This window comes from Tachyglossus aculeatus, chromosome 14, assembly GCF_015852505.1.
Source record: "Tachyglossus aculeatus isolate mTacAcu1 chromosome 14, mTacAcu1.pri, whole genome shotgun sequence".
NCBI lineage: Eukaryota > Metazoa > Chordata > Mammalia > Monotremata > Tachyglossidae > Tachyglossus > Tachyglossus aculeatus.
The window spans coordinates 51,112,252-51,134,759 of record NC_052079.1 but is presented as its reverse complement, the minus strand read 5'-3'; the positions used below and the strand labels follow the sequence as shown (position 1 = coordinate 51,134,759).

Below are 22,508 nucleotides of genomic sequence, written 5' to 3'. Positions count from 1 at the left end.
GTGCTGACAGAAAGGAACAGTCCCAATTCCCCTTTTCCTGAAGTGGGACCCTCTGAGTCTCTCCCACAGATCCCATCTGCAGGGAGAGTGGGTCGGGGGGCTGAGCACTCCAGCCGTCTGAGGCCACTAACTTGGTGGGGGAGGGCAAGGGAGGGCGATAGGCCTGGGAAGAGAGGGGAGTGTAGGGAAGACAGGGAGGGCAGGGCCGGGGAAGCCTGGGGAGATGTTCTCTCTTACCTGGGGAAGGGCCTGTACTACCGTGTCCAGTAATGCCCGCATCCCTGTGGCCATCTTCAGGAGCTTCAGCACTGACAAGAGCAATCACATATATCACACAGTGTATATGCGTGTGTGTGCTGGGTGGCTGGGCATGTGACTGTGTGTAAAGTGTGGTCACGTTTTTCTTTCTTCCTTTTTGACCCTTACAGCTATCCTTCATTATAACTCTTCCTCTTCTTCTTCCTTCTCCCTCGCTCCCTTCTCCTTCCTTTCCCGTTCCACCAGGGCCCCTCCCAGGAAAACCCTGACTCTTCTCCCTTTGGGCCAATAAAGGCAGCAACAATCAAGCCTCTCTAATCAATCTATCATACTTATTGAGCGCTTACTGTGTGCAGAACACTTTTACTGAGCACTTGGGAGAGTATAATATAATATATAACAGGTCTCTGGAGCTCCTGGTTCCCAGATTTCAGCCAAACTCAGCTTTCATACTCTCTTCCTCCTCTCCCAGGTGAGCCCAAAGCCAGCGGCAATGGGGTGATTTGGGAGTTGGGGAAGGGAATCGCTGATCCCTTCTATGTTGGCAGGACTTGGGCCTGACTGGATCCAGACTCGGATCTCTCTGTCCGGCTCTCAGTCACCGGAGCCCTTGGGACCCCCCACCCCTCCAGTCCCCAATCTTCCCGGTCCCCCATCCCCATTCCCAGACCCTTGATCCTCTGGTTCTCCAGCCACCAGTTGCTCCTGGTGCCCTGGCCCTCCGATCGCCCCCCAGCCCCTCACCGCGGGCGATCCGCAGGACTCTCATAATGCGGATGATGGTGGGGTTGATGGGCAGGGCGGCGTTGATCTCAATCTCCTCCAGGGTGATGCCCATGACTGACAGTAGCACGATGGCCAGATCCAGCTGGTTCCACCTGAAGCCCAGATGAATGGGGAGGGGGCATCATGGTATGCACTGACTCTGGGGTGAGATTCGGGAGGGAAGGGTCCTAGCCCGGGGGTCTCCCTGACTCGCCCCACGGTCGGGCAGGGGGCACAGTAGTTAAGCTTTCAGTGTCTTGGTTGGACGGAGCGGTTGTCCCTGTCTGCTCCTCCCCACTCTGAGCACTCCGAAGGAAAAAGAGTTTCCCCAGAAGAAAGAGGCCTTAGAATGCTGGTACTTATTAAGCGCCTATTCCATGCTAAGCACTGCACTACGCAATGGGAGAGAGGCAAGATAATCAGATCAGACCCAATCACTGCCCCACATAGGGCTCTAAATGGTTGGCATAGCAGGTGTTTGATCCCCATTTCACAGAAAAGGAAACTGAGGCACAAGAGGGTGAAGTGCCTCCCTAAGGGAGGCAGGAGAAGGAGCCAGGACTAGAACCCAAGTCTCCCTCTGTGCCCTCTTTCCACAAGGCTCAGGTTAATTAAAAATGTTTTTTCTTATTATTGATATTCTTAGTCATCAGAGTCAAACCAGTTTTCCTTTTGCCCATTGGTTGGTATTGCCTTCACTCGTTAAACCAAGGAGATAATGGCAAGTGCTTATACCCACCCTGAACTCAGAAGGTGACACTACTGGTTACCCAAGCCCCTAGTCAGGGCATTCTTCAAAATCTCATCTGTGGATTGTTTTCATGTCAAAAATCTAACAGGACCACAGAGGGCAACGTCTCTCCTTCCCAAGAAGAGCTCCAAGCAGGGAGCTCCTGGGGCCTCCTCTCCCCACAACAGACCTCGTGGCTCTGCGATGCCCTCCCCTCGACTCCTCCTTGCCCACCCCCGGCCCTGCCCGCTAGAGCTTAGGTCCCGACTGAAGCGGCTGCCCTCCCCACTCCTTCAGCTCTGCTTACCTGTCTTTGAAGAAGCGTCTCAGCCCGAAGGCCACCAGCTTCAGCACGGCCTCCAGTACAAACACAGTGGTGAACATGTAGTTGCAGTATTTGAGGGCGATCTCCAGGGACTGTGGAAGGGGTGCAAGAGTTGAGGCATCAGCAGGGAGGCCAGGGCCCCTCCACCCTGCAGGGTTGCCCACCGGCCTGCCCGGTGAAGTCTGGGGTCACTTGTTGCCCAGCTTGGCAGAGCTTGGACCTAGGAAAACCCACTATCCCACCCGGCAGAGCTTGGATTGGAGATAAGCATAATAATAATAATAATTGTAGTATTTGTTAAGCACTGCCCTAAGTGCTGGGGTAGATACAAGCCAATCGGATTGGACACAGTCCCTGTCCCAAGTGGGACTCACGTCCTCAATCCCCATTTTACAGATGAGGTAACTGAGGCACAGAGAAGTAAAGTGATTTGCCCAAGGTCTCATAACAGACATGTGGCGGAGCTGGGTTTCGAACCCGTGACCTTCTGACTCCTGGGCCCACGCTCTATCCACTAAGCCATGCTGCCCACCATCTCGCCTGGAGGAGCCCATAGTCCCACCTGGCAGAGCTTGGACCTGGGGATGCCCATTGCCTGAGGGACCCAAGGGTACCCAAGAGAAGCAGCGTGGCTCAGTGGAAAGAGCATGGGCTTTGGAGTCAGAGGTCATGGGTTCAAATACCAGCTCTGCCAACTGCCAGCTGTGTGACTTTGGACAAGTCACTTCACTTCTCTGGGCCTCAGTTACCTCATCTGGAAAACGGGGATTAAGACTGTAAGCCTCCCTGTGGGACAACCTGATCACCTTGTAACCTCCCCAGTGCTTAGAACAGTGCTTTGCACATCATAAGCACTTAATAAATGCCATCATCATTATTATTATTATTACCTGCTTTCCCTCCTGAGGGTGCTCGGGTCTGGGACTTGTACTTCCCAAGAGCTTAGTACAGTGCTTTGCACATCGTAAGCGCCTAATAAATGTCATCATTATTATTATTATTATTACCTGCTTTCCCTCCTGAGGGTGCTCGGGTCTGGGACTTGTACTTCCCAAGCGCTTAGTACACTGCTCTGCACACAGTAAGTGCTCAGTAAATGCAATTGAATGAATAAATGAATGGGGGTACCCACTGTTTCACCTGGTGGAGCTCGGGCCCAGAGACACCTGCCCTCCCGGCTGGCAGAGCTCGGTCCTGTGTGACGAGGGGGCTATCCCAGACAATTAGTCCCCACAACCTACGGAAGCTCAATCCCACCCCTTCTCTAGACCTCGGGCCAATCCTCCAGGAGGACGGGAAGCCACTCCAGCTGGCCAGCCAACAGCCAGCACCAGGCTGCCCCTTCCCAGGCCTGGGACAATACCCCAAAGGACGGAAGCCATTCTGGGTGAGACTCTGCAGGAGACGGGTCATCAGTCAATCATCAGTGGTATTTCCTGGGCAGTGCACTTTATAATAATAATAATGATGGCATTTATTAAGCGCTTACTATGTGCAAAGCACTGTTCTAAGCGCTGGAGAGGTTACAAGGTGATCAGGTTGTCCCACGGGGGGGCTCACAGTCTTCATCCCCATTTTACAGTTGAGGTAGCTGAGGCACAGAGAAGTTGTGACTTGCCCAAAGTCACACAGCTGCCAAATGGCAGAGCCGGGATTTGAACCCATGACCTCTGACTCCAATGCCCGGGCTCTTTCCACTGAACCACGCTGCTTCTCTACTTTTCTAAGCACCTGGGAGATTACAATACAATAGAGTTGGTAGATGCGATCCCAGCCCTCAAGGGGATGACAGTTTAGAGGGGTCTTAGCCCTTGAACCCGGAGTCCCCATCCAGACCCCTCTGGCTTTCTCTCACCCACGATGGTCAGAAGGATTTATAATAATAATAATAATGGCATTTATTAAGTTCTTACTGTGTGCAAAGCACTTTTCTAAGCACTGGGCAGGTTACAAGGTGATCAGATTGTCCCATGCTCACAGTCTTAATCCCCATTTTAGAGATGAGGGAAGTGAGGCCCAGAGAAGTGAAGTGACTTGCCCAAAGTCACACAGCTGACAATTGGCAGAGCCGGGATTTGAACCCATGAACTCTGACTCCAAAGCCCGGGCTCTTTCCACTGAGCCACACTGCTTCTCCTGTGTATCATGTACCACCCGCTGCAGGATACTGTGCTGAACGCTGACTTGACCCCAGACAGACCGGGGCCGACAGAGAATGAGGCAGGGAGGCCGGAGAGAAGGGAGGCAGGGTTGGGCAGGGACTCCATCTCTTGATCTCACAACCTCACTCACCACTGGCTGGTTGTAGTGCTCCAGGGACATAGTGACCACGTTGAGGCAGATGATGAAGGTGATGAAGATGTCCAGGTAGTGGCTGGTACAGACAGAGTGGATGAGGAGGCGAGTGGGGCAGTACGTGGCATAGTACGGCAGCCTCTGGGCTTCTACGAGGGAGGGGCAAGGGCCACACGCACCCCAAACGGGGTCGGGAGGGGGAGGAAAAAGGATCAGGAAAACGGAAATCCAGGCCACAGGGAAAGTGGGGGGACAGGATTAGAGAGGGAGAGCGGGGTCGGGAGACAGGAAGAGTTTGTCAGTCATCGTGGGGCTGGGGAAAGAATGGAAGTTCCCACCTCAGTGAAATTAACCTTGGAAGTTAGACATGGAAGGGGACAGCACTGGTGCAGGTGAAAGGGGAGGGATGTGCCGGCTACCCCAATCACCGGGAGGAAGAAGAGGTGTCCCACGGCCCTCTGGCTATTCGGATTCCAAAGATCCAGGGCGGCCACACGGCCCCGATGCCTCCCACCTCCGCCCTGGCTCCAGGCCCAGATGGGGCCCAGACGCTCTCTGGGATGGGCAGCGGGGCAGTGGGCAGTTTTGTGGCAGGAGTGTGAAACAGCCATGAAGACCCCTCCCCCGGCCCGACTGCTCCTGGTTATGCCATTCCAGGAGGATGGCCAAGTGATGGACGTGAGCCTCGGTGGGCCCGGGCACTCTGCCCACCCCCCGGGGTCCAGCTGAGGAAGGAGACCGGGGGGAGGGGGTAATGAGGGGAGATAGGAGGATCCCAGGAAGGGAAAGAAGAGAAGGTTTTGCCGGGAGACCCCAGCCTACGAACCCAACACCCCCTTGGGTGGGGCCTTACTCCTGCGCTTCTTGTCGAGGCGCCGTAGTCGTTTCTCCTCACGCCGCCGGGCCTCCTCGGCCTCCTGGTGCTGCCGGCACTTGTGGAAGTTCTCCACCACCACGCCCACGAACATGTTCAGCACGAAGAAGCTGACGATGAGGAGGAAGGAGATGAAGTACAGGAGCATCCAGGGGTTATTGTTGGTCACCGGCTGGAAGAGAAGCCCAAGATACCTGCGGTGACCGGGATGGGCCAAGGGGGGAGGAGGGGAGGAGGTGGGCCTGTGAGTGGGCTTATACAGGGGAGGGGCAGGGGTGGGCCTGGCTCCCCTTGACCAGGGGCTGGAGGGAGGGGTAATTGGGGAGATAATAATAATAATAATAATAATGGCATTTACTAAGTGCTTACTATGTGCAAAGCACTGTTCTAAGTGCTGGGGAGATTACAAGGTGATCAGGTTGTTCCACGGGGGGCTCACAGTCTTCATCCCCATTTTCCAGATGAGGTAACTGAGGCACAGAGAAGTTAAGTGACTTGCCCAAAGTCACACAGCTGACAATTGGCAGAGCTGGGATTTGAACCCATGACCTCTAACTCCAAAGCCCGTGCTCTTTTCCGCTGAGCCACGCTGCTCACGGAGGGTCTGCTGATCTTAGGGATGTCAAAGTGCAACTGACAGGGATGAAAGTAAACTTCCCAAACCTGCAGGGATTGGGGATGAGGGGCTTGGGGAGGAGAGGGGGCTGGGGGAGGGAAAACAGATGATGTATTGGAGCTGGGGCAGTGGCTTGGACTGAATAAAGTTGGTCACCAGACAGAGGGCTCAAGATGAGCCTTTGTGTCATCATCTGTGGCTTCCACCAGGCCCCCTTGGGCCTTACAGTGAGCCCCAGAGCCCATTCATTCATTCATTCATTCATTCAATCGTATTTATTGAGCGCTTACTGTGTGCACAGCACTGTACTAAGCGCTTGGGAAGAACAAGTTGGCAACATATATAGATGGTCCCTACCCAACAGCGGGCTCACAGTCTAGATGGGGGAGACAGACAACAAAACAAAACATATTAACAAAATAAAATAAAGAGAATAAATATGTACAAGTAAAATAAATAGAGTAATAAATATGTACAAACACATATATATATATATATATGTCTGCTGCGTGACCTATTGTTACCCACAGCAGCAGGGGGAGGGGCAGTAGCAGAGCCCACAAGCTGGGGAGTAGAAACGGAGGTAGGGGCCTGTATATATGTATATATGTGTATATATATATATATATACACACACACACACGTATATATATATATATATATATACATACACACATATATATATACACACATATATATGTTTGTACGTATTTATTACTCTATTTATTTTGTTTGTACATATTTATTCTATTTATTTTATTTTGTTAATATGTTTTGTTTTGTTCTCTGTCTCCCCCTTCTAGACTGGGAGACTGCTTTTGGGTAGGGACCATCTCTCTATGTTGCCAACTTGTAATTCCCAAGCGCTTAGTACAGTGCTCTGCACACAGTAAGCACTCAATAAATACGATTGAATGAATGAATGAAAGGGGCAGGGAGGGCAGGGCTAGAGAGGCAGGCCCTGTCAAATTGCACTCCCTCTGTGACACCCTTTTTTTAATGGCATTTATCTGCCGGAGGCTGTATTAAATGCTGGGGTAGACACACACTAATCAGGCTGGACACAGACCGTGTCCCAGTTGGGCCTCCCAGTCTTAGTCCCCATTTTATAGATGAGGTAACTGAGGCACAGAGAAGTGAAGTGACTTGTCCAAGGTCAAACTGCAGACAGGTGGTGGAGCGGGGATTAGAACCCAGGTTCTTCCGAGTCTCAGGCCCATGCTCTATCTACTAGGTCACCCTGCTTCACTCTCCCCCTCACAGGCCATCCCTGCCCCAGGAGAGGTCTCGGCCAGGCAGAAGTGCCCATGGACATCAGGGCAGAGTCCCGGGAGTGGGACGGGCTGTGGCTGGGGACCAATACTGAAGGCAGTGAGGGAGGGAGGAGCCACTACATTTACTGTTAGTACAGCGCTTAGTACAGTGCTCTGCACACAGTAAGCGCTCAACAAAAATGATTGGCTGACTCACCAGGCAAGAGGGCCCAGGAAGGCCACCATGGCCAGCAGTCCCCAGATAACCCTGACATGAGGCCGATCTGGCTTCATCTGGGATTTCCCTCTGCCCTGTTACTTCTTTTGTCTCTGAAAGGGGTCCCGGCCCTCAGCCCCCAACAGAGTGGATGTGCCTTCATCAACTGGCCCCGACAGGCCACCTTGGATCGCTAATGATAATAATAATAATGGCATTTATTAAGCGCTTACTATGTGCAAAGCACTGTTCTAAGCGCTGGGGAGGTTACAAGGTGATCAGGTTGTCCCAAGGGGGGCTCTCAGCTTTTTAATCCCCATTTTACAGATGAGGTAACTGAGGCACAGAGAAGTGAAGTGACTTGCCCAAAGTCACACAGCTGACAACTGGTAGAGCCGGGATTGGAACCCATGACCTCTGACTCCAAAGCCTGTGTTCGTGGTCCCCAACTTGGGCAGAAACTGCCTGGTACTGGGTACCGGCACCACCCACACCACAAAGTCCTTACTCGGGCTTGTGGCTCGGAAAGGGAATTGTCAGGGAAATCACCCCAGCCCTTCTGAAGGAGACACCAAAGCCACCTCCCCAACCCCTCTCACTCATTCTCTCTCTGTCTCTCTCTCTCTTTCTTGACACCTGGGAGGGGATGTCGGGGGGAGAGGAGGGGAGAGGAAGGGGTTGTACCTGCTGGTCTACAGCCACCGCATCCAGTCCGTTATACATGATATTGACCCAGCCGTCCTTCGAGGCCAGAACGAAGAGGGACATCAGGGCCTGAAACACGTAACCAGAAACATCACTAGGCCAGGCTGCGACAGCAGATCCCTCGATCTCCCCACACTCATTCCCGCTGGATGATTTACTGGGGAGTGGGGAGCTCTCTTTGCTCGGGAGAGATAGGCCCTTCTCAGGTCTCCCCTCATCCAGCCTCACAGGGTGGTTGTTGAATGGGGTGTTTCCTGTGCTGTTGCAGGGAGGCAGGCTCCCCACGCCCCAAAGAGAGCCCAAGTCCCCTCCCCAAAGTCTCCGAAGCAGGGAGGTGGGGGACTGGGACTGCAGAGGGTAGGGTGAGAGAAACTGGGGGAGGCAGAGACAGCAAGGGAAAATCTATGATCCTTCCCATTGCCCTACTGTTCCCCTGGGCCTCAAAGCACCCTCTCAGAGAGGAGCCTATATTTACACGTGGCCACTGTGGTGGATTCAATTTGCCGGCCCCCAGAACTAGGAGAAAACAGCTGGAACAGGGCGGGATGGGCTACAGGGGGCAATGCCTCGACAATGGGGCTGAAGACCCTGGGCCGGGGGGTCCCAGGCCTACACCTTGCTATGCCTTTCTTCTCCAAACAGGCCCCCCAAACTTTCATGGGAGGATGAGAGGTCCCTTCCGCAAGAACAAGAACGCCCTTCCCACGCCCCAGGAGACAGCAGGAAAGGGAGGGAGTGAATGCAGATCTACCCTCGGGAAAGGTCTGCCCAGTCAGGGCACTTCCAATGGGGTTCTTCCCAGCCCACCATCCCAACTCTCTCAAGGCCATGGAGTCCTGGTGCCCACCCCCAGCCCCTCAATCTCCACCACTCCATCTTCTTAGGAACTCTCTGTCCCAGAGCTGGGCCGGGGGTAGGGAGCTAGCGGGTCAGGTGGCGGGGGTGGGGGGAGCACAGCTGTGATGGAAGAAGGGCCTGGCCACAAATGTATTCACGTGCAGAGCTAATTTATCGGATCATCTATGATTTTAACCTGTCAGTGAAATCAGCAGGAACTCCCCCCTTACACCCAGTGAGAAGACACGGAAGAAAATTGCCAGCTAACGGCCCCTTGGACATGCATGTCACACTGACGGTCACAGGCACTGAGGGAATGGAAAAGCTTGAGGCCTAGAACTCTGCTTCCCTGTTCTCAGGTCAAAAAAAGGCTGGAATTCCTTCTGTTTTGGGTGCATGACCTACTCAAGACCAGGCTCCCCTGACCACACACACACCCTCCGACTCCAGGGCCGCCGTCCTGATCCCAGGCCTAGGCAATGAGAGAGGAGAAGGCCTCATTGTCGAGGGAAATGGCTTTTCCCCAGATTGTCAGATCTGGCTGGCTGGGAGGTCCAGACAAGAGGCAGAAAACTGAGAAGGGGGTGAGAAATGGAGACTTGGACTTCCCTTCCTCCTTAAGGATGTGATCTCCCCAAAGTTTAAAACAGCACTGTCTATGGTTGGTTTGGATCCTACTCGGCGAGGATGGGACCGTGTGGCCCGGGAGCTCAGAGGGGATGTTGGACATTTGGCCACTGCTCAGGCCTGTGTCTGGGAGTTGGTGGCAGACTCTCCCCACTCTGGAGCTGCCTCTATCAATCAATCAATCAATCATATTTATTGAGCGCTTACTGTGTGCAGAGCACTGTACTAAGCGCTTGGGAAGCACAAGTTGGCATCACATAGAGATGGTCCCTACCCAACAGTGGGCTCACAGTCTAGAAGGGGGAGACAGAGAACAAAACAAAACATATTAACAAAATAAAATAAATAGAATAGCTATGTACAAGTAAAATAAATGAATAGAGTAGTAAATATGTACAAACATATATACATATATACAGGTGTCGTGGGGAAGACTGTAAGCTCATTGTGGACAGGTAATGTGTCTGTTTAACATTATATTTTACTCTCCCAAGTGCTTAGTACAGTCCTTTGCACACAATAAGTGCTCAAAAAATATGATTGAATGAATGAATGAATGCAGCTCCCACTGATCCCCCATCCCTGCCCTCCAGGGGCCACCAGCCCAGCAGCCCCTGGCCAAGCCAGCAGGGATCTCTGGCATTTCCCCTGTCTCACGGCCCCCAAATTCCTGCTCTGTGTGGTAATGGCTGTCCTGATGAAGAGGGCATCCCTGGCATATCAGCTTGACCCCTGGCAGAGCCTGTCCTGGACACGATGGGCTCAGAGGGCAAATTTTCTGGGCTCGGACTCAGAGGATGGAGAGCCACGGTGTCAGGAGGAGGGGAGGGAGGGAGGCAAGGAGGGTGCTGGGACGTAGAGATGAGGGTCTCAAAAGAAGCTAGCTCTCTTCCTTCCTTCAAAGCCCTACTGAGAGCTCACCTCCTCCAAGAGGCCTTCCCAGACTGAACCCCCTTTTTCCTCCCCTCCTCCCCATCCCCCCTTCCTACCTCCTTCCCCTCCCCACAGCACCTGTATATATCTTTGTACAGATTTATTACTCTATTTATTTTACTTGAACATATTTACTATTTATTTTGTAAATGATGTGCATATAGCTTTAATCCTATTTGTTCTATTTTGACACCTGTCTCCATGTTTTGTTTTGTTGTCCGTCTCCCCCTTCTAGACTGTGAGCCCGTTGTTGGGTAGGGACCATATCTATATGTTGCCGATTTGTACTTCCCAAGCGCTCAGTCCAGTGCTCTGCACACAGTAAGCGCTCAATAAATACGATTGAATGAATGAAAAGGGACGAGAACGGGGGAAAACCAGATTGCACTTTTAGACTGTGAGCCCACTGTCGGGTAGGGACTGTCTCTATTTGTTGCCAATTTGTACTTCCCAAGCGCTTAGTACAGTGCTCTGCACACAGTAAGCGCTCAATAAATACGATTGATGATGATGATGATGATAGCACCAACCCCCCAGGGTGGCGCGGAGGCCTGGCTCACCTGGCCCAAGTTGTCGAAGTTGTACTTGTGGTGCACCCATCGGTAGTTGGCGGCCAAACAGTCGGAGCGGTTGGTGATGTTGCGGATGTCCAGGCCCAGGCAGTGGTAGAATTTCCCTTTGAAGAGCTGAAAGGTGGGGAAGGGGGTGGAAACAGACCTGTTAATGAGTGACTCACCGGGGATTTGAGGTGCTGGAGAGAGCAGAGCATCTGGGGATCCTAGACTCAGGCTCAGGGGTTGTATCTCGACCCCTCTAGACTGTAAACTTGTTGTGGCCAGGGACTGTGTCAGTTATATTGTTATATTGTAATAATAATAATAGTACTAATGATGGTATTTGTTAAGCACTTACCATGTGCAAAGCACTGTTCTAAGCGCTGGGGAGGTTACAAGGTGATCAGGTTGCCCCATGGGGAGCTCACAGTCTTCATCCCCATTTTACAGATGAGGGAAGTGAGGCCCAGAGAAGTGAAGTGACTTGCCCAAAGTCACACAGCTGACAGTTGGCGGAGCCGGGATTTGAACCCATGACCTCTGACTCCAAAGCCCAGGCTCTTTCCACTGAGCCATGCTGCTTCTCCAAGTAGTCTCCCAACTGCTTAGTACAGTGCTCTGCACACAGAAATAATTGAATAAATATGATTGATTGATTACTTCCCCAGAATAGAATTCCCTCCACCCCTGACTCCTCTCTGCCAAACCACAACCCTCGCTTTCTTGGATGTCCTAATAAAAACCCGACTAGAAGTAGCATGGCATAACGGATACAGCACAGGCCTGGGTGTCCGAAAGTCAAGAGTTCTAATTCCGACTCAGTCACTTGTCTGCTGTGTGACCTTGGGCAAGTCACTTCACTTCCCTGGGCCTCAGTGACCTCATCTGTAAAGTGGGGATTAAGACGGTGAGTCCCACGTGGGACCGGGACTGTGTCCAACCCGATTTGCTTGTATCCACCCCAGCGCTTTAGTACAGTGCCTGACACATAGTAGGCACTTAACAAGTACCACTATTACTATTATTATTATTATTACCTCCTACATGAGGCCTTCCCTGATTACAGCCCACAGAGATCCAGTAGTACTACACATTCCAGCATTATCATGCTGTACGTTTTGTGTTTCTCTGTTAAATGTGCTCATTTTACGTTCTGTATCTGAGGACCTGTCCTTGATTTTGGATGTTATCCAAATCAATATCCCCCCGCCTTAGACTGGATGTTATGTGGGGACTTTTTTCTTCTTTTCTTTCCAACTTCCTTGTGCCTCTAGTTCTGGGCTCTGCACCTGACGGACTGACATGGATGGTGGAGAAGCCCACCAGAAGCCCCCTATCCCCTGTCTCCAAGCTGGTCAGTGCCCACAGCCTTGGGGGCAGCTCCACAATCCACCTGGTCCTCTCCAGCCAAACTGCCACCACGGTGGTCCAAGCACCTGTCATTTCCTGACTCCACTCCCACATCAGCCTCCTCGTTGACCTCCCTGCCTCCAGCCTCTCCCCTCTCCAGGCCATGCTCCACTCAGCTACCCAGATCATTTTTCTAAGACATCCTTTTCCTTGCATCTCCCCATTCCTCAAAATCAGCTTCCATTGGCTTTGACACTCAATTAGGTTAGAAGGCCTTCCCAGACTGAGCCCTTTCCTTCCTCTCCCCCTCATCCCCCTCTCCATCCCCCCCCATCTTACCTCCTTCCCTTCCCCACAGCACCTGTATATATGTATATATGTTTGTACATATTTATTACTCTATTTATTTATTTATTTATTTTACTTGTACATATCTATTCTATTTATTTTATTTTGTTAGTATGTTTGGTTTTGTTCTCTTTCTCCCCCTTCTAGACTGTTAGGTAGGGACTGTCTCTATATGTTGCCAGCTTGTACTTACCAAGCACTTAGTACAGTGCTCTGCACACAGTAAGTGCTCAATAAGTACGATTGATTGATTGATTGCCCTCCTTTCTCATTGCCCGCCTGCTCACATGCTTCTCTCCTCTTAAACCAACATACCAACCAACCCCTCATGATTCCTCTAGCCTTTCCCATAGCTCTACTTTTCTGCTCCTAAACACTTTGACACTCACTCCACTCCAGCCCCATAGTACCTATGTAAATATCCATATACTCAGCTGCTCCCCTATCTAATTTATTCTCCCCCTCAAATCTGTAAGCTCTTTGAGGGTTAGAAATTGTGTCTACTAACTCTGCTGCATTGCACTCTCCCAGGCACTTAGTACAGTGCTCTGCATGCAGTAACTACTCAATAAATACCACTGATTGATTGATTAATTGATTTTGTTGGAGCTGGGTATGTTCCCCATGGGATGATGGAGGCTAGCCCAGCCCTGGAGGAAGTCCTGGCCTCTAATCAACCCTCTGCCTCTTGCCTGCTGTGTGACCTCGGAAAAGTCACTTGACTTCTCTGTGCTTCAATTTCGTCATCTGTAAAATGGGGGTAACATACCTGTTCTCCCTCCCCATGTAGACGGTTAGACCCCTGTGGGACAGGTACTATGTATGACCTGAATGTATCACCCCAAATTTTAGCATCTAGTAAGAACTCAAAAAATCCCCAATTACTATCATCATTATTATGACTATGCCCAGCAGGTGACCTGTCAGGGCCTGCCAGGGAATGGATTGAGAACAGATAATAATAATAATAATGATGGCATTTATTAAGCACTTACTATGTGCAAAGCACTGTTCTAAGCGCTGGGGAGGTTACAAGGTGATCAGGTTGTCCCACGGGGGGCTCACAGTCTTAATCCCCATTTGACAGATGAGGTAACGGAGGCACAGGGAAGTTAAGTGACTTGCCCAAAGTCACACAGCTGACAACTGGCAGAGCCGGGATTTGAACCCATGAGCTCTGACTCCAAAGCCCGTGCTCTTTCCACTGAGCCACGCTGCTCAGTGCTCACGTGAAGCTGGTGAGAACTAGGTGAGAGACTCCATCGTCTCAGACCAAACTTGAGAACCTGGAGGGGCACAATCAGTGGGATGGGACAGGAATAAGCAGAGGAAACGGATGTCCTTTGGAGGGCAGAGGCAGGGCGCTGTGTCTGATTCTCCTTCATCTTGCACACAAGGAACTCCCGCTCCCATGCTCCTCTGTGGCCAAGTCTCAAACCAAGAACCAGGGTGGAAACTGTGGGAGGATGGGTGTTCGTAAAGGGACCTGAGGCTCCCGGGGCCCAGGGGAGGGACAGGATGTCCACCCCATCAGCTCAGCCCAGCCTCTCCATCCCATCCCAGCTGCTACCTCTTCTAATGGATGGACAGAGCCATCCCTGTGCCTCCACTACCAAGGTGGGGGTCCCGAGGCCCCCAGGACCACACTCCCCCTCGCCCCCGGCCAGCACACCTGCACTCCCAGGATGCCGAAGATGATGAAGAAGGCGCAGCAGATGAGGACGATGTTCCCGATGGGCTTCAGGGAGGAGATCAGGGTTTCCACCACCAGCTTCAGGCCCGGAGCCCGGCTGATCACCCTGGCAGGGGCATGGCAGGGGTCAGAGGGCAGGCAGAGGCCCCGGGCCCAGCCCTCCCACCCTCGGGGGCTCTGGGGATGATGCCGTCCCCCCCATCCCCAACCCCGATCCAGTCTGGCCCGGTGGTCCACAATGGGTGGAATGAGGCAAGAAGGAAGAGGCCGAGAGCGGGTGGGATTGCTGAGACCCTTCCCTGCCCCTGGCCGGGATGTTGGATAGAATCTATCTGGACTGTCTTGTGGGTTTGGGGGAAAGACCTTGCCTGCTCTTCCGGGAAACGGCCCTGGGGGACTGAGAGAGAGCTGGAGGTGGGTGGGGAGGGGCCCCTCCTCGCTCCTCACCACTCCTCCCCACTTCTCCCAGCCCATCGACTGATCTCCTCTTTGATCAACCCAGGCCAGGGCGGCAGAACTGGGGAGGTGTCAGGATCTTGGGGGTGGGGGTAGGGGCCCACCGGAGGGGGCGAAGGGTGCGGAGGAGGCGGAGGACACGGAGGACGCCCAGGATCTTGGCGCCGCCCGCGGAGGCCATGGAGACCACGATGTCGATGATGGACACGAAGACCAGGAAGCCGTCCAGGATGTTCCAGCTGCTGCGGAGATAGGCCTGCTCCCCGAAATACAGGCCCAGTGAGACCACCTGTGTCAAGGGAAGAGGAGGAGATAAGAGGCCCAGGGGAGGGGCCCATGGGTCATTTCACTGATCCCCGGCAGCCCCCCGGAGGAGTCTGGGGCCAGGGAAAGGAGGAGCTTTAGCATGAAAGGCCAGCCATGTGCTTTGGCTGTGTGATTTAGTCATGTGCCTTGGCCGTGTGCTTTGGCCACAGCTCTGTTTCCAGGCCTGGATGGGGCAGAGGTTCAGTCTGGCTAATGGGAGTTTGGGGGGCTCTGGGACTTTCAATGGCCTAGGCACACCAACTGTGGCCACGAGCCACTGCAGGCTGGGGCTGCCTGAAACATCCCACTGAGGGAAGGGAAGCACACAAACGCCCACACATGGCCAAGTGCACACCTATGTGCAAACACATGCACAAATAAACACCCTCACCCATTTATAAATCCACATGCATGCAAATGAACACAATACAACTCCCATGGGCATATATTAATATCTGTCTCCCCCGCTGAAGGCTGTGAACTCGTTATGGGCAGGGATTGTGTCTTTATTGCTGTATTGCACTTTCCCAAGCGATTACTACAGAGCTCTGCACACAGTAAGCGTTCAGTAAATACAATTGAATGAATGGATATACCTACCCATATACATGCTTCCCCACACATATATACACACACCAACATATACACACGCACTTTCACCAGATGGAGAGTGTGAAGTCAACGCTCCCCTCAGAGTACTGGTGACCCACTGCCGTCTCTCCGCAAACCCCATCCCACCCTGGGGGGCTCCAGGGGAGCAGGGCACTGAAGGTGCTGGAATGGTGGGAGTTGGGGGAGGTGGGGGGAAAAAGGTGGGATGGGCAATGGGGCAGTCACCAGGGAACATGCCTTGAGCGTCATCTCAGCCACAAAGATGGCAGTGAAGATGTAGTTGGAGACTGTGAGGAAGATCCTCTCCTGGAAAGAGCAGGCGATACATTTATTGGGTTTAGAGAGCCTCGCCATTCCTTCTCTCCTTCCCTCCCCACCACCCCACTCTGCCTTTCCTCTCCCTCCCATCCTGGGGACCCTCTGCTTCAGAGGGACTGGTGACCTCTGACCCCAGCCTCACAGGTGACTAGTCCTCCAGAGACCACTTTGCAGAGATCTCTCGCCTGGGGACGAGGTGGTGAGGCGAGAGGACTTATTCCCCAGGGCAGAAGTAGGTGGTGGGGTGCCTGTGAATACCACCTGATAAGGCCCTGCCCTACCTCGAATCCTGAGGCTGCTCAATAGAACACCCCACCTCTGCAAAGAGGGTACCAAGAGCACCCCCTTTTCCTTGAGAGTATGAGGAGCACCCTCTCCATCACACAACCCCTGCAGCGGTGGCGGGGGGGGGGTGGGGGGGGGTGTCAGGCCTCTGACCGTGCTGCGGTTCTCAATCTGAGGCCTCTCCAGGGCGATGGTGATGCAGTTGAGGAAAATGAAGGCCAGGACCACGTAGTCGAAGAGTCTGTGGGCGATGATGGTTTGGCAGAGCACCCGAAACCTGGAGCAGGAGAGAGGAATCAGACACCGCCCCCGGGCTGACGGACAGACAGGTGGCTGGCTCGGGGAGCTGGCGAGGTGGCTCAGGGAAGTGGATGTGAGAAGCAGCGTGGCTCAGTGGAAAGAGCCCGGGCTTTGGAGTCAGAGGTCATGGGTTCAAATCCAGGCTCCGCCACTTGTCAGCTGTATGACTTTGGGTAAGTCACTTCACTTCTCTGGGCCTCAGATACCTCATCTGTAAAATGGGGATAAAGTGTGTGAACCCAATGTGGGATCGGGACTGCGTCCAACTTGATTAACTTGCAGCATGGCTTAGTGGAAAGAGCCTGGGCTTGGGAGTCAGAGGTTGTGGGTTCTAATCCTGGCTCCGCCACTTATCAGCTGTGCGACTTTGGGCAAGACACTTCTCTGTGCCTCAATTCCCTCATCTGTAAAATGGGGATTAAGACCGTGAGCCCCACATGGGACAACCTGATTACTTTGTATCTACCCCAATGCTTAGAACAGTGCTTGGCACATAGTAAGCACTTAATAATAATAATAATAATAATAATAATGATGGTATTTGTTAAGCGCTTGCTATGTGCCAAGCACTGTTCTATTATCATTTACCCCAGCGCTCAGTACGGAGCCTGGCACATAGTAAGTGCTTAACAAGTACCACAGATCTAGCCTCTCCAGTCCATACTCCACTCTGCTGCCAGGATCATTTTTCTAAGACATCTTTTTCCACACCTCTCCCCATTCCTCAAAAGCTTCCAACAGTTGCTCAGTCCTCTCTGTGGCAAACAGAAAGTTTGTGTTTGCAGCAAACAGAAACCGTCCTTTCTGTGGCAACCTCTGACTCCCAAACCAGTGCTCTTTCCACTAAGCCACGCTGCAAGTTAATCAGATTGGACACAGTCCCTGTCCCACACTGGGTTCACACACTTAATCCCCATTTTACAGATGAGGTATCCGAGGCCCAGAGAAGTTCAGTGACTTACCCAGAGTCACACAGCAAGAAAACTCCTGACCATTGCCTCTGAGTCACTCAATCAGCTCTCTCCCACTACAAGCCAGCTCACTCGCTTCGCTCCTCTCAAGCCAACCTCGTCATGCTTCATTCTCACCTCTTTCCCTGCCAACCTCTTTTTCATGCCCTCTCTCCTCCCACCTGGAACTCCCTGCCCCTTCCTAGGTGACAGGCCGTGATCACCACTCTCTCCGCCTGCAAGGCCCTTCTGAAGTCACACCTCCTCCAGAAGGCTTCCCTGATGATTCTCCCCACCTTCTTTCCCCACTACTTTCGCTACGTCATCTAAGTACACCCACACCTCCTCCTCAGCCCATATATACCTATCTTTAAATTCTGTGAAGCAATTAACACTCACTACAATTTTTTCCTTACTCGATCTTCCCTCTCCCATTCTTGGAAGTGGGTAAGGAAGGAAGTGGGAAAGACGGTGAACTCCCACACCACCCTCCTTCATCCTTCCTCTCGGTCCAAACTATATGCCTCGGGCTTAAACTCTCTTCCCCTCTGACTCTGGTGGAAGCACTGGAGAAGAAAGGAAGGGGATTTCTTTTGTTCCAGGAGCCCCCCCGCACCCCCACAATGTTCCTTCTGGTCTCTGGAGCTCCGCCCCCGCCGCTACCCCAACCCCCGGAACTCTGGACTCCATTTGTGCCGCTTCATAAGAGAAGTAGCGTGGCTCAGTGGAAAGATCACGGGCTTGGGAGTCAGAGATCATGGATTCTAATCCCGGCTCCACCGCTTGCCAGCTGTGTGACTTTGGGTAAGTCACTTCACTTCTTTGGGCCTCAGTTACCTCATCTGCAAAATGGGGATTAAAACTGTGAGCCCCACGTGGGACAACCTGATCACCTTGTATCTACCCCAGCACTTAGAACAGTGCTTCACACATAGTAAGCACTTAATAAATGTCATCATCATTATTATCTGCTGCAAATTCAAGAGGGAAGTGATCAACTATTCACTGAGGGAGTCGGGCTCTTTTACGAGGCTCCCGCCGTGTTAATATTGACTGCTGCATGTCTAAGGGGATTACAGTGGGGCGTACCTTCTAGGAAGGGGAAGAGCCAACAAGCGAACCAAATGCACCCCAAAACCTCCCCTCCGCGGGTCGACCTGGGGGGCGGGACGGGGCAGATTGCTGGGGGCTGGACAGTCGGGAGGACTTCCTGTCTCAGAGAGCTCAGTGGGGACCCCCAAGATAGGGCCCATCCCATGTCTTACTCTGGCCCTACCCACCTGTTCTGAGGGGAGAAAAGGTAGATGGACCAGTCTTCACGGATCTCACACCAGTCTGGCTTGTAGACGTCCATCATCTTCCGGATGCGGAAACACAGGGTCTGAGTGGCAGGGGTTGGGAGGTTGTTGGGGTGGTTGCGGGGGAAAAGGGATGAAGCCGGGAAAGTATACAAGCCCTCAGGGACCCCAGCTCAGAAACGACTTTGTGTGTGAGGCTCCCGCCATCCGCCCTCCTGTTCAGCCCTGCCTGGAGCCGAGGCCCAGCAGCCACTGTGAGTGGCCAGCGTGAACTTCCACGGGCGGACCCTCAGCTGTCTTTCCCTGGAACTGGGGTCCTGTCGAGGGCGTGTGGCACCGTCTCCCAGATCCCAGCTTGGGACGTGGAATTCTTAGGCCCCAACACCAGCAGGGTGTTGGTGCGGGGGCTGATCTCTACCTCCGGTTCCCAAGAGGGAGTCCCCTCCCCTCCACCCAGGGACACAATGGGAGCTGAGGCCAGAGCCTCTGAGGGGGGAAATGGCAGGGAATGCCAGTGCAAGAAGTAAGAGCTTCGGCTGTAGCCTGCAAGCTCCGTGTGGGCAGGGAACGTGCCTACCAACTCTGCTGTACTGTACTCTCCCAAGTGCTTAATACACTCTGCACACAGTCAACGCTCAATAAATACCATCAATGATGATGATGATGGTCGGTCACACTCAACAACCCACCCGTGTGGGGGTCATTTGTCCAGCCCGAACATCCTGGTTGCCCCCTTCAGAGCCACCCCGGGGTCTAGTTCCAGCCATATTAATATCTGGATTCCCCTCTAGACTGTAAGCTCATTGTGGGCAGGGAATATATCTACCAACTCTGTTGTACTGTACTCTCCCAAGCGCTTAGTACAGTGATCCGCACGCAGTAAGCCCTCAGTAAATTACCACTGATTGAAGCTCTTCACTTCTCTGGGCCTCGGTGCCCTCCCCTAGATGTGTCTGTTATATTGTTATATTCTACTCTCCCAAGCACTTAGTACAGTGCTCTACACACACTAAGTACTCAATACATATGACTGCTTGACAGTCTATAAAATGGGAAGAATAATGCCCATCTCTCCCTACCTCACAGGGATGTTGTGAGGACAAATGAGATGTCAAGAGGAAGAGCTTCGGGAAAATGAAAGCCCCACACGAGGTTTCCCTAATTGTCTACGGTTGTGATGGGTTGTTCTGGGGTCTGCCCCTGAAGCTGACTACCCAGGCCCTTCCTACACTTCCGACACTGGGCAGAGCCCCACCAGAGACTCGGCCCCTTCCCCCTCGCCGGGGTCAACACTCACGTAATCCATCTCTTCGTCGTCCTCCCCGTGGCCCTCCGGGTCGTTCATCTTAGTGAAGACGTCCTTGGCAACTCCGGGCATCTTGCCATTGCAGTTCTGGTGTTCCCCGGCCCCCGGGGTGGTGCCCACCTTGCGGGGGGCCCGGGGGTGAGCTGGGGGGAGGGCAGGGGGCACCTCCACCAGGTCAGAGGGGTCCTTGGTGTCCAGGGAGAGCGTCCGGCGGTGATGGTGGGCCCCCCGGGCCCCGCCTCGCTCCCCGTCAGCCGCCACGGGCCTCTCCCCGGACAGCAGGGACTCGTGCTCGGCGGACGTGGGCTGGTGCTTCAGGCTGTGGCCCCGGGCCAGGCTGTTCCAGCTGGCCCGGCGGCTCCCCCAGGCCCCGCTGCGACCCCAAGCCCCGTAGTAGGAGCTGCGCGAGCTGGACTGAGAGAGACCAAATGAGATGGATTTGCCACTAAGGGATTGTGGAGGAGTGGGCAGCTCTTCAACTTCCTGCTAAAGCTGACATAACCCACGGATAACTGATTTATATTAATTATATATTATTTATATTAATTATGGGAAGCAGTGTGGCTCAGTGGGAGGAGCACGGGCTTTGGAGTCAGGGGTCATGGGTTCAAATCCCGGCTCCGCCAACTGTCAGCTGTGTGACTTTGGGAAGTCACTTAACTTCTCTGTGCCTCCGTTATCTCATCTGTAAAATGGGGATTAAAACTGTGAGCCCCCCGTGGGACAACCTGATCACCTTATAACCTTCCCAGTGCTTAAAACAGTTCTTTGCACATAGTAAGCGCTTAACAAATACCATCATTATTATTATTATTAATGCCCATCTCCCCCTCTAGACTATAAGTTCATTGTGGGCAAGGAATGTGTCTTTTATACTGTCATATTGTACTCTCCCACAGAAAGTGCACAATAAATACAACTGACTGACATTACTTTCCCCATTTCAAAGGCTTATTGCAGGCACAGCTCCAAGAAGCCTTCCCTGATTAAGTCCTCCTTTCCTCTTCTCCCATTCCCTTCTGTGTCACCGTGATTTACTCCCTTTGTTCACGCCCACAGCCCTTAGGTACATATCCGTAATTTACTTATTTCTTTATTTATTTCTATTAATGCCTGCCTCCCCCTCTAGACCGTAAGCTCATTGTGGGCAGGGAAGCAGCGTGGCTCAGTGGCAAGAGCCCGGGCTTTGGAGTCAGAGGTCATGGGCTCAAATCCCGGCTCCGCCAATTGTCAGCTGTGTGACTTTGGGCAAGTCACTTCACTTCTCTGGGTCTCAGTTACCTCATCTGTAAAATGGGGGATTAAGACTGTGAGCCCCCCGTGGGACAACCTGATCACCTTGCACCCTCCCCAGCGCTTAGAACAGTGCTTTGCACATAGTAAGTGCTTAATGAATGCCATCATCATTATTTTTATTGTGTCTGTTATATTGTTATTCGTTCAATCATATTTATTGAGCGCTTACTGTTTGCAGAGCGCTGTATTAAGCGCTTGGACTAAGTGCTGTTCTATTGTTATAGTGTACCCTCCCAAGCACTTAATGGTTAATGCAGTGCTCTGAACCCGGTAACCTTTCAATAAATACAACTGACTGATTTATCGACTGGGGACTGAACGCCCTCACCCCTGGGGAGTGGATGAGATCTTTGCCCCTGTGCAGAGGCTTCTAAAATCCCTCCCTTTAAGGCTGAGCGCCAAAACAGGAAAAATAAAAGAATAGAAGGTGCAGGCATGCCCTGCCCCCAACCTGTTCTTCCATCCCTGATGGGCAAAGATGCTCAGTCCACGTGGCGTTGGGCTGGTGACCAGATTGCCAGGATTCAGCCCACCCCAGCCCCAGGGCCTCTGGGCGATGAGCGACATGCTGGCTCTGGTCAGCCCTGTGACACACCAGGCAGGGGCCGAGGCCACAGCTGAACAGCCCTGGGGGTCAACAGCTCCGAAGGGAAGACTCTAAAAAAGTCTTAGTACACAAGAGATTTAGTACAGTGCTTTGCACAGAGTAAGTGCTCATTAAATATCTCCCATCCTCTTGTCTCACCTCCTCACCTCACCTCCTCACATCCTTCAGGAGGCCCCTCCTTCCTCTCCCCCTCGTCCCCCTCTCCATCTCCCCCTTCTTACCTCTTTCCCTTCCCCACAGCACCTGTATATATGGATATATGTTTGTACATATTTACTACTCTATTTATTTATTGATTTTACTTGCACATATTTATTCTATTTATTTTATTTGGTTAATATGTTTGGTTTTGTTCTCTGTCTCCCCCTTCTAGACTATAAGCCCACTGTTGGGT

At 52.6% G+C, this 22,508-nt stretch overlaps 1 protein-coding gene across 1 annotated transcript in view; it reads right to left on the bottom strand.

Annotated features, from left to right (window-relative positions):
* The window catches only part of CACNA1I (calcium voltage-gated channel subunit alpha1 I), a gene marked incomplete at its 5' end in the record, with an annotated part of 119,427 nt that overhangs the window by 13,538 nt on the left and 83,381 nt on the right, over window positions 1–22,508 (bottom strand). Inside the window, 13 exons of the mRNA XM_038756084.1 lie at window positions 238–308; window positions 1,003–1,136; window positions 2,061–2,170; window positions 4,371–4,522; window positions 5,227–5,419; window positions 8,018–8,107; window positions 10,996–11,121; window positions 14,360–14,486; window positions 14,941–15,125; window positions 15,992–16,060; window positions 16,511–16,634; window positions 18,888–18,988; window positions 20,203–20,625. Coding sequence (XP_038612012.1) covers window positions 238–308; window positions 1,003–1,136; window positions 2,061–2,170; window positions 4,371–4,522; window positions 5,227–5,419; window positions 8,018–8,107; window positions 10,996–11,121; window positions 14,360–14,486; window positions 14,941–15,125; window positions 15,992–16,060; window positions 16,511–16,634; window positions 18,888–18,988; window positions 20,203–20,625 — 1,905 coding nt within the window. The remainder of the gene's footprint in view (window positions 1–237; window positions 309–1,002; window positions 1,137–2,060; window positions 2,171–4,370; window positions 4,523–5,226; window positions 5,420–8,017; window positions 8,108–10,995; window positions 11,122–14,359; window positions 14,487–14,940; window positions 15,126–15,991; window positions 16,061–16,510; window positions 16,635–18,887; window positions 18,989–20,202; window positions 20,626–22,508) is intronic.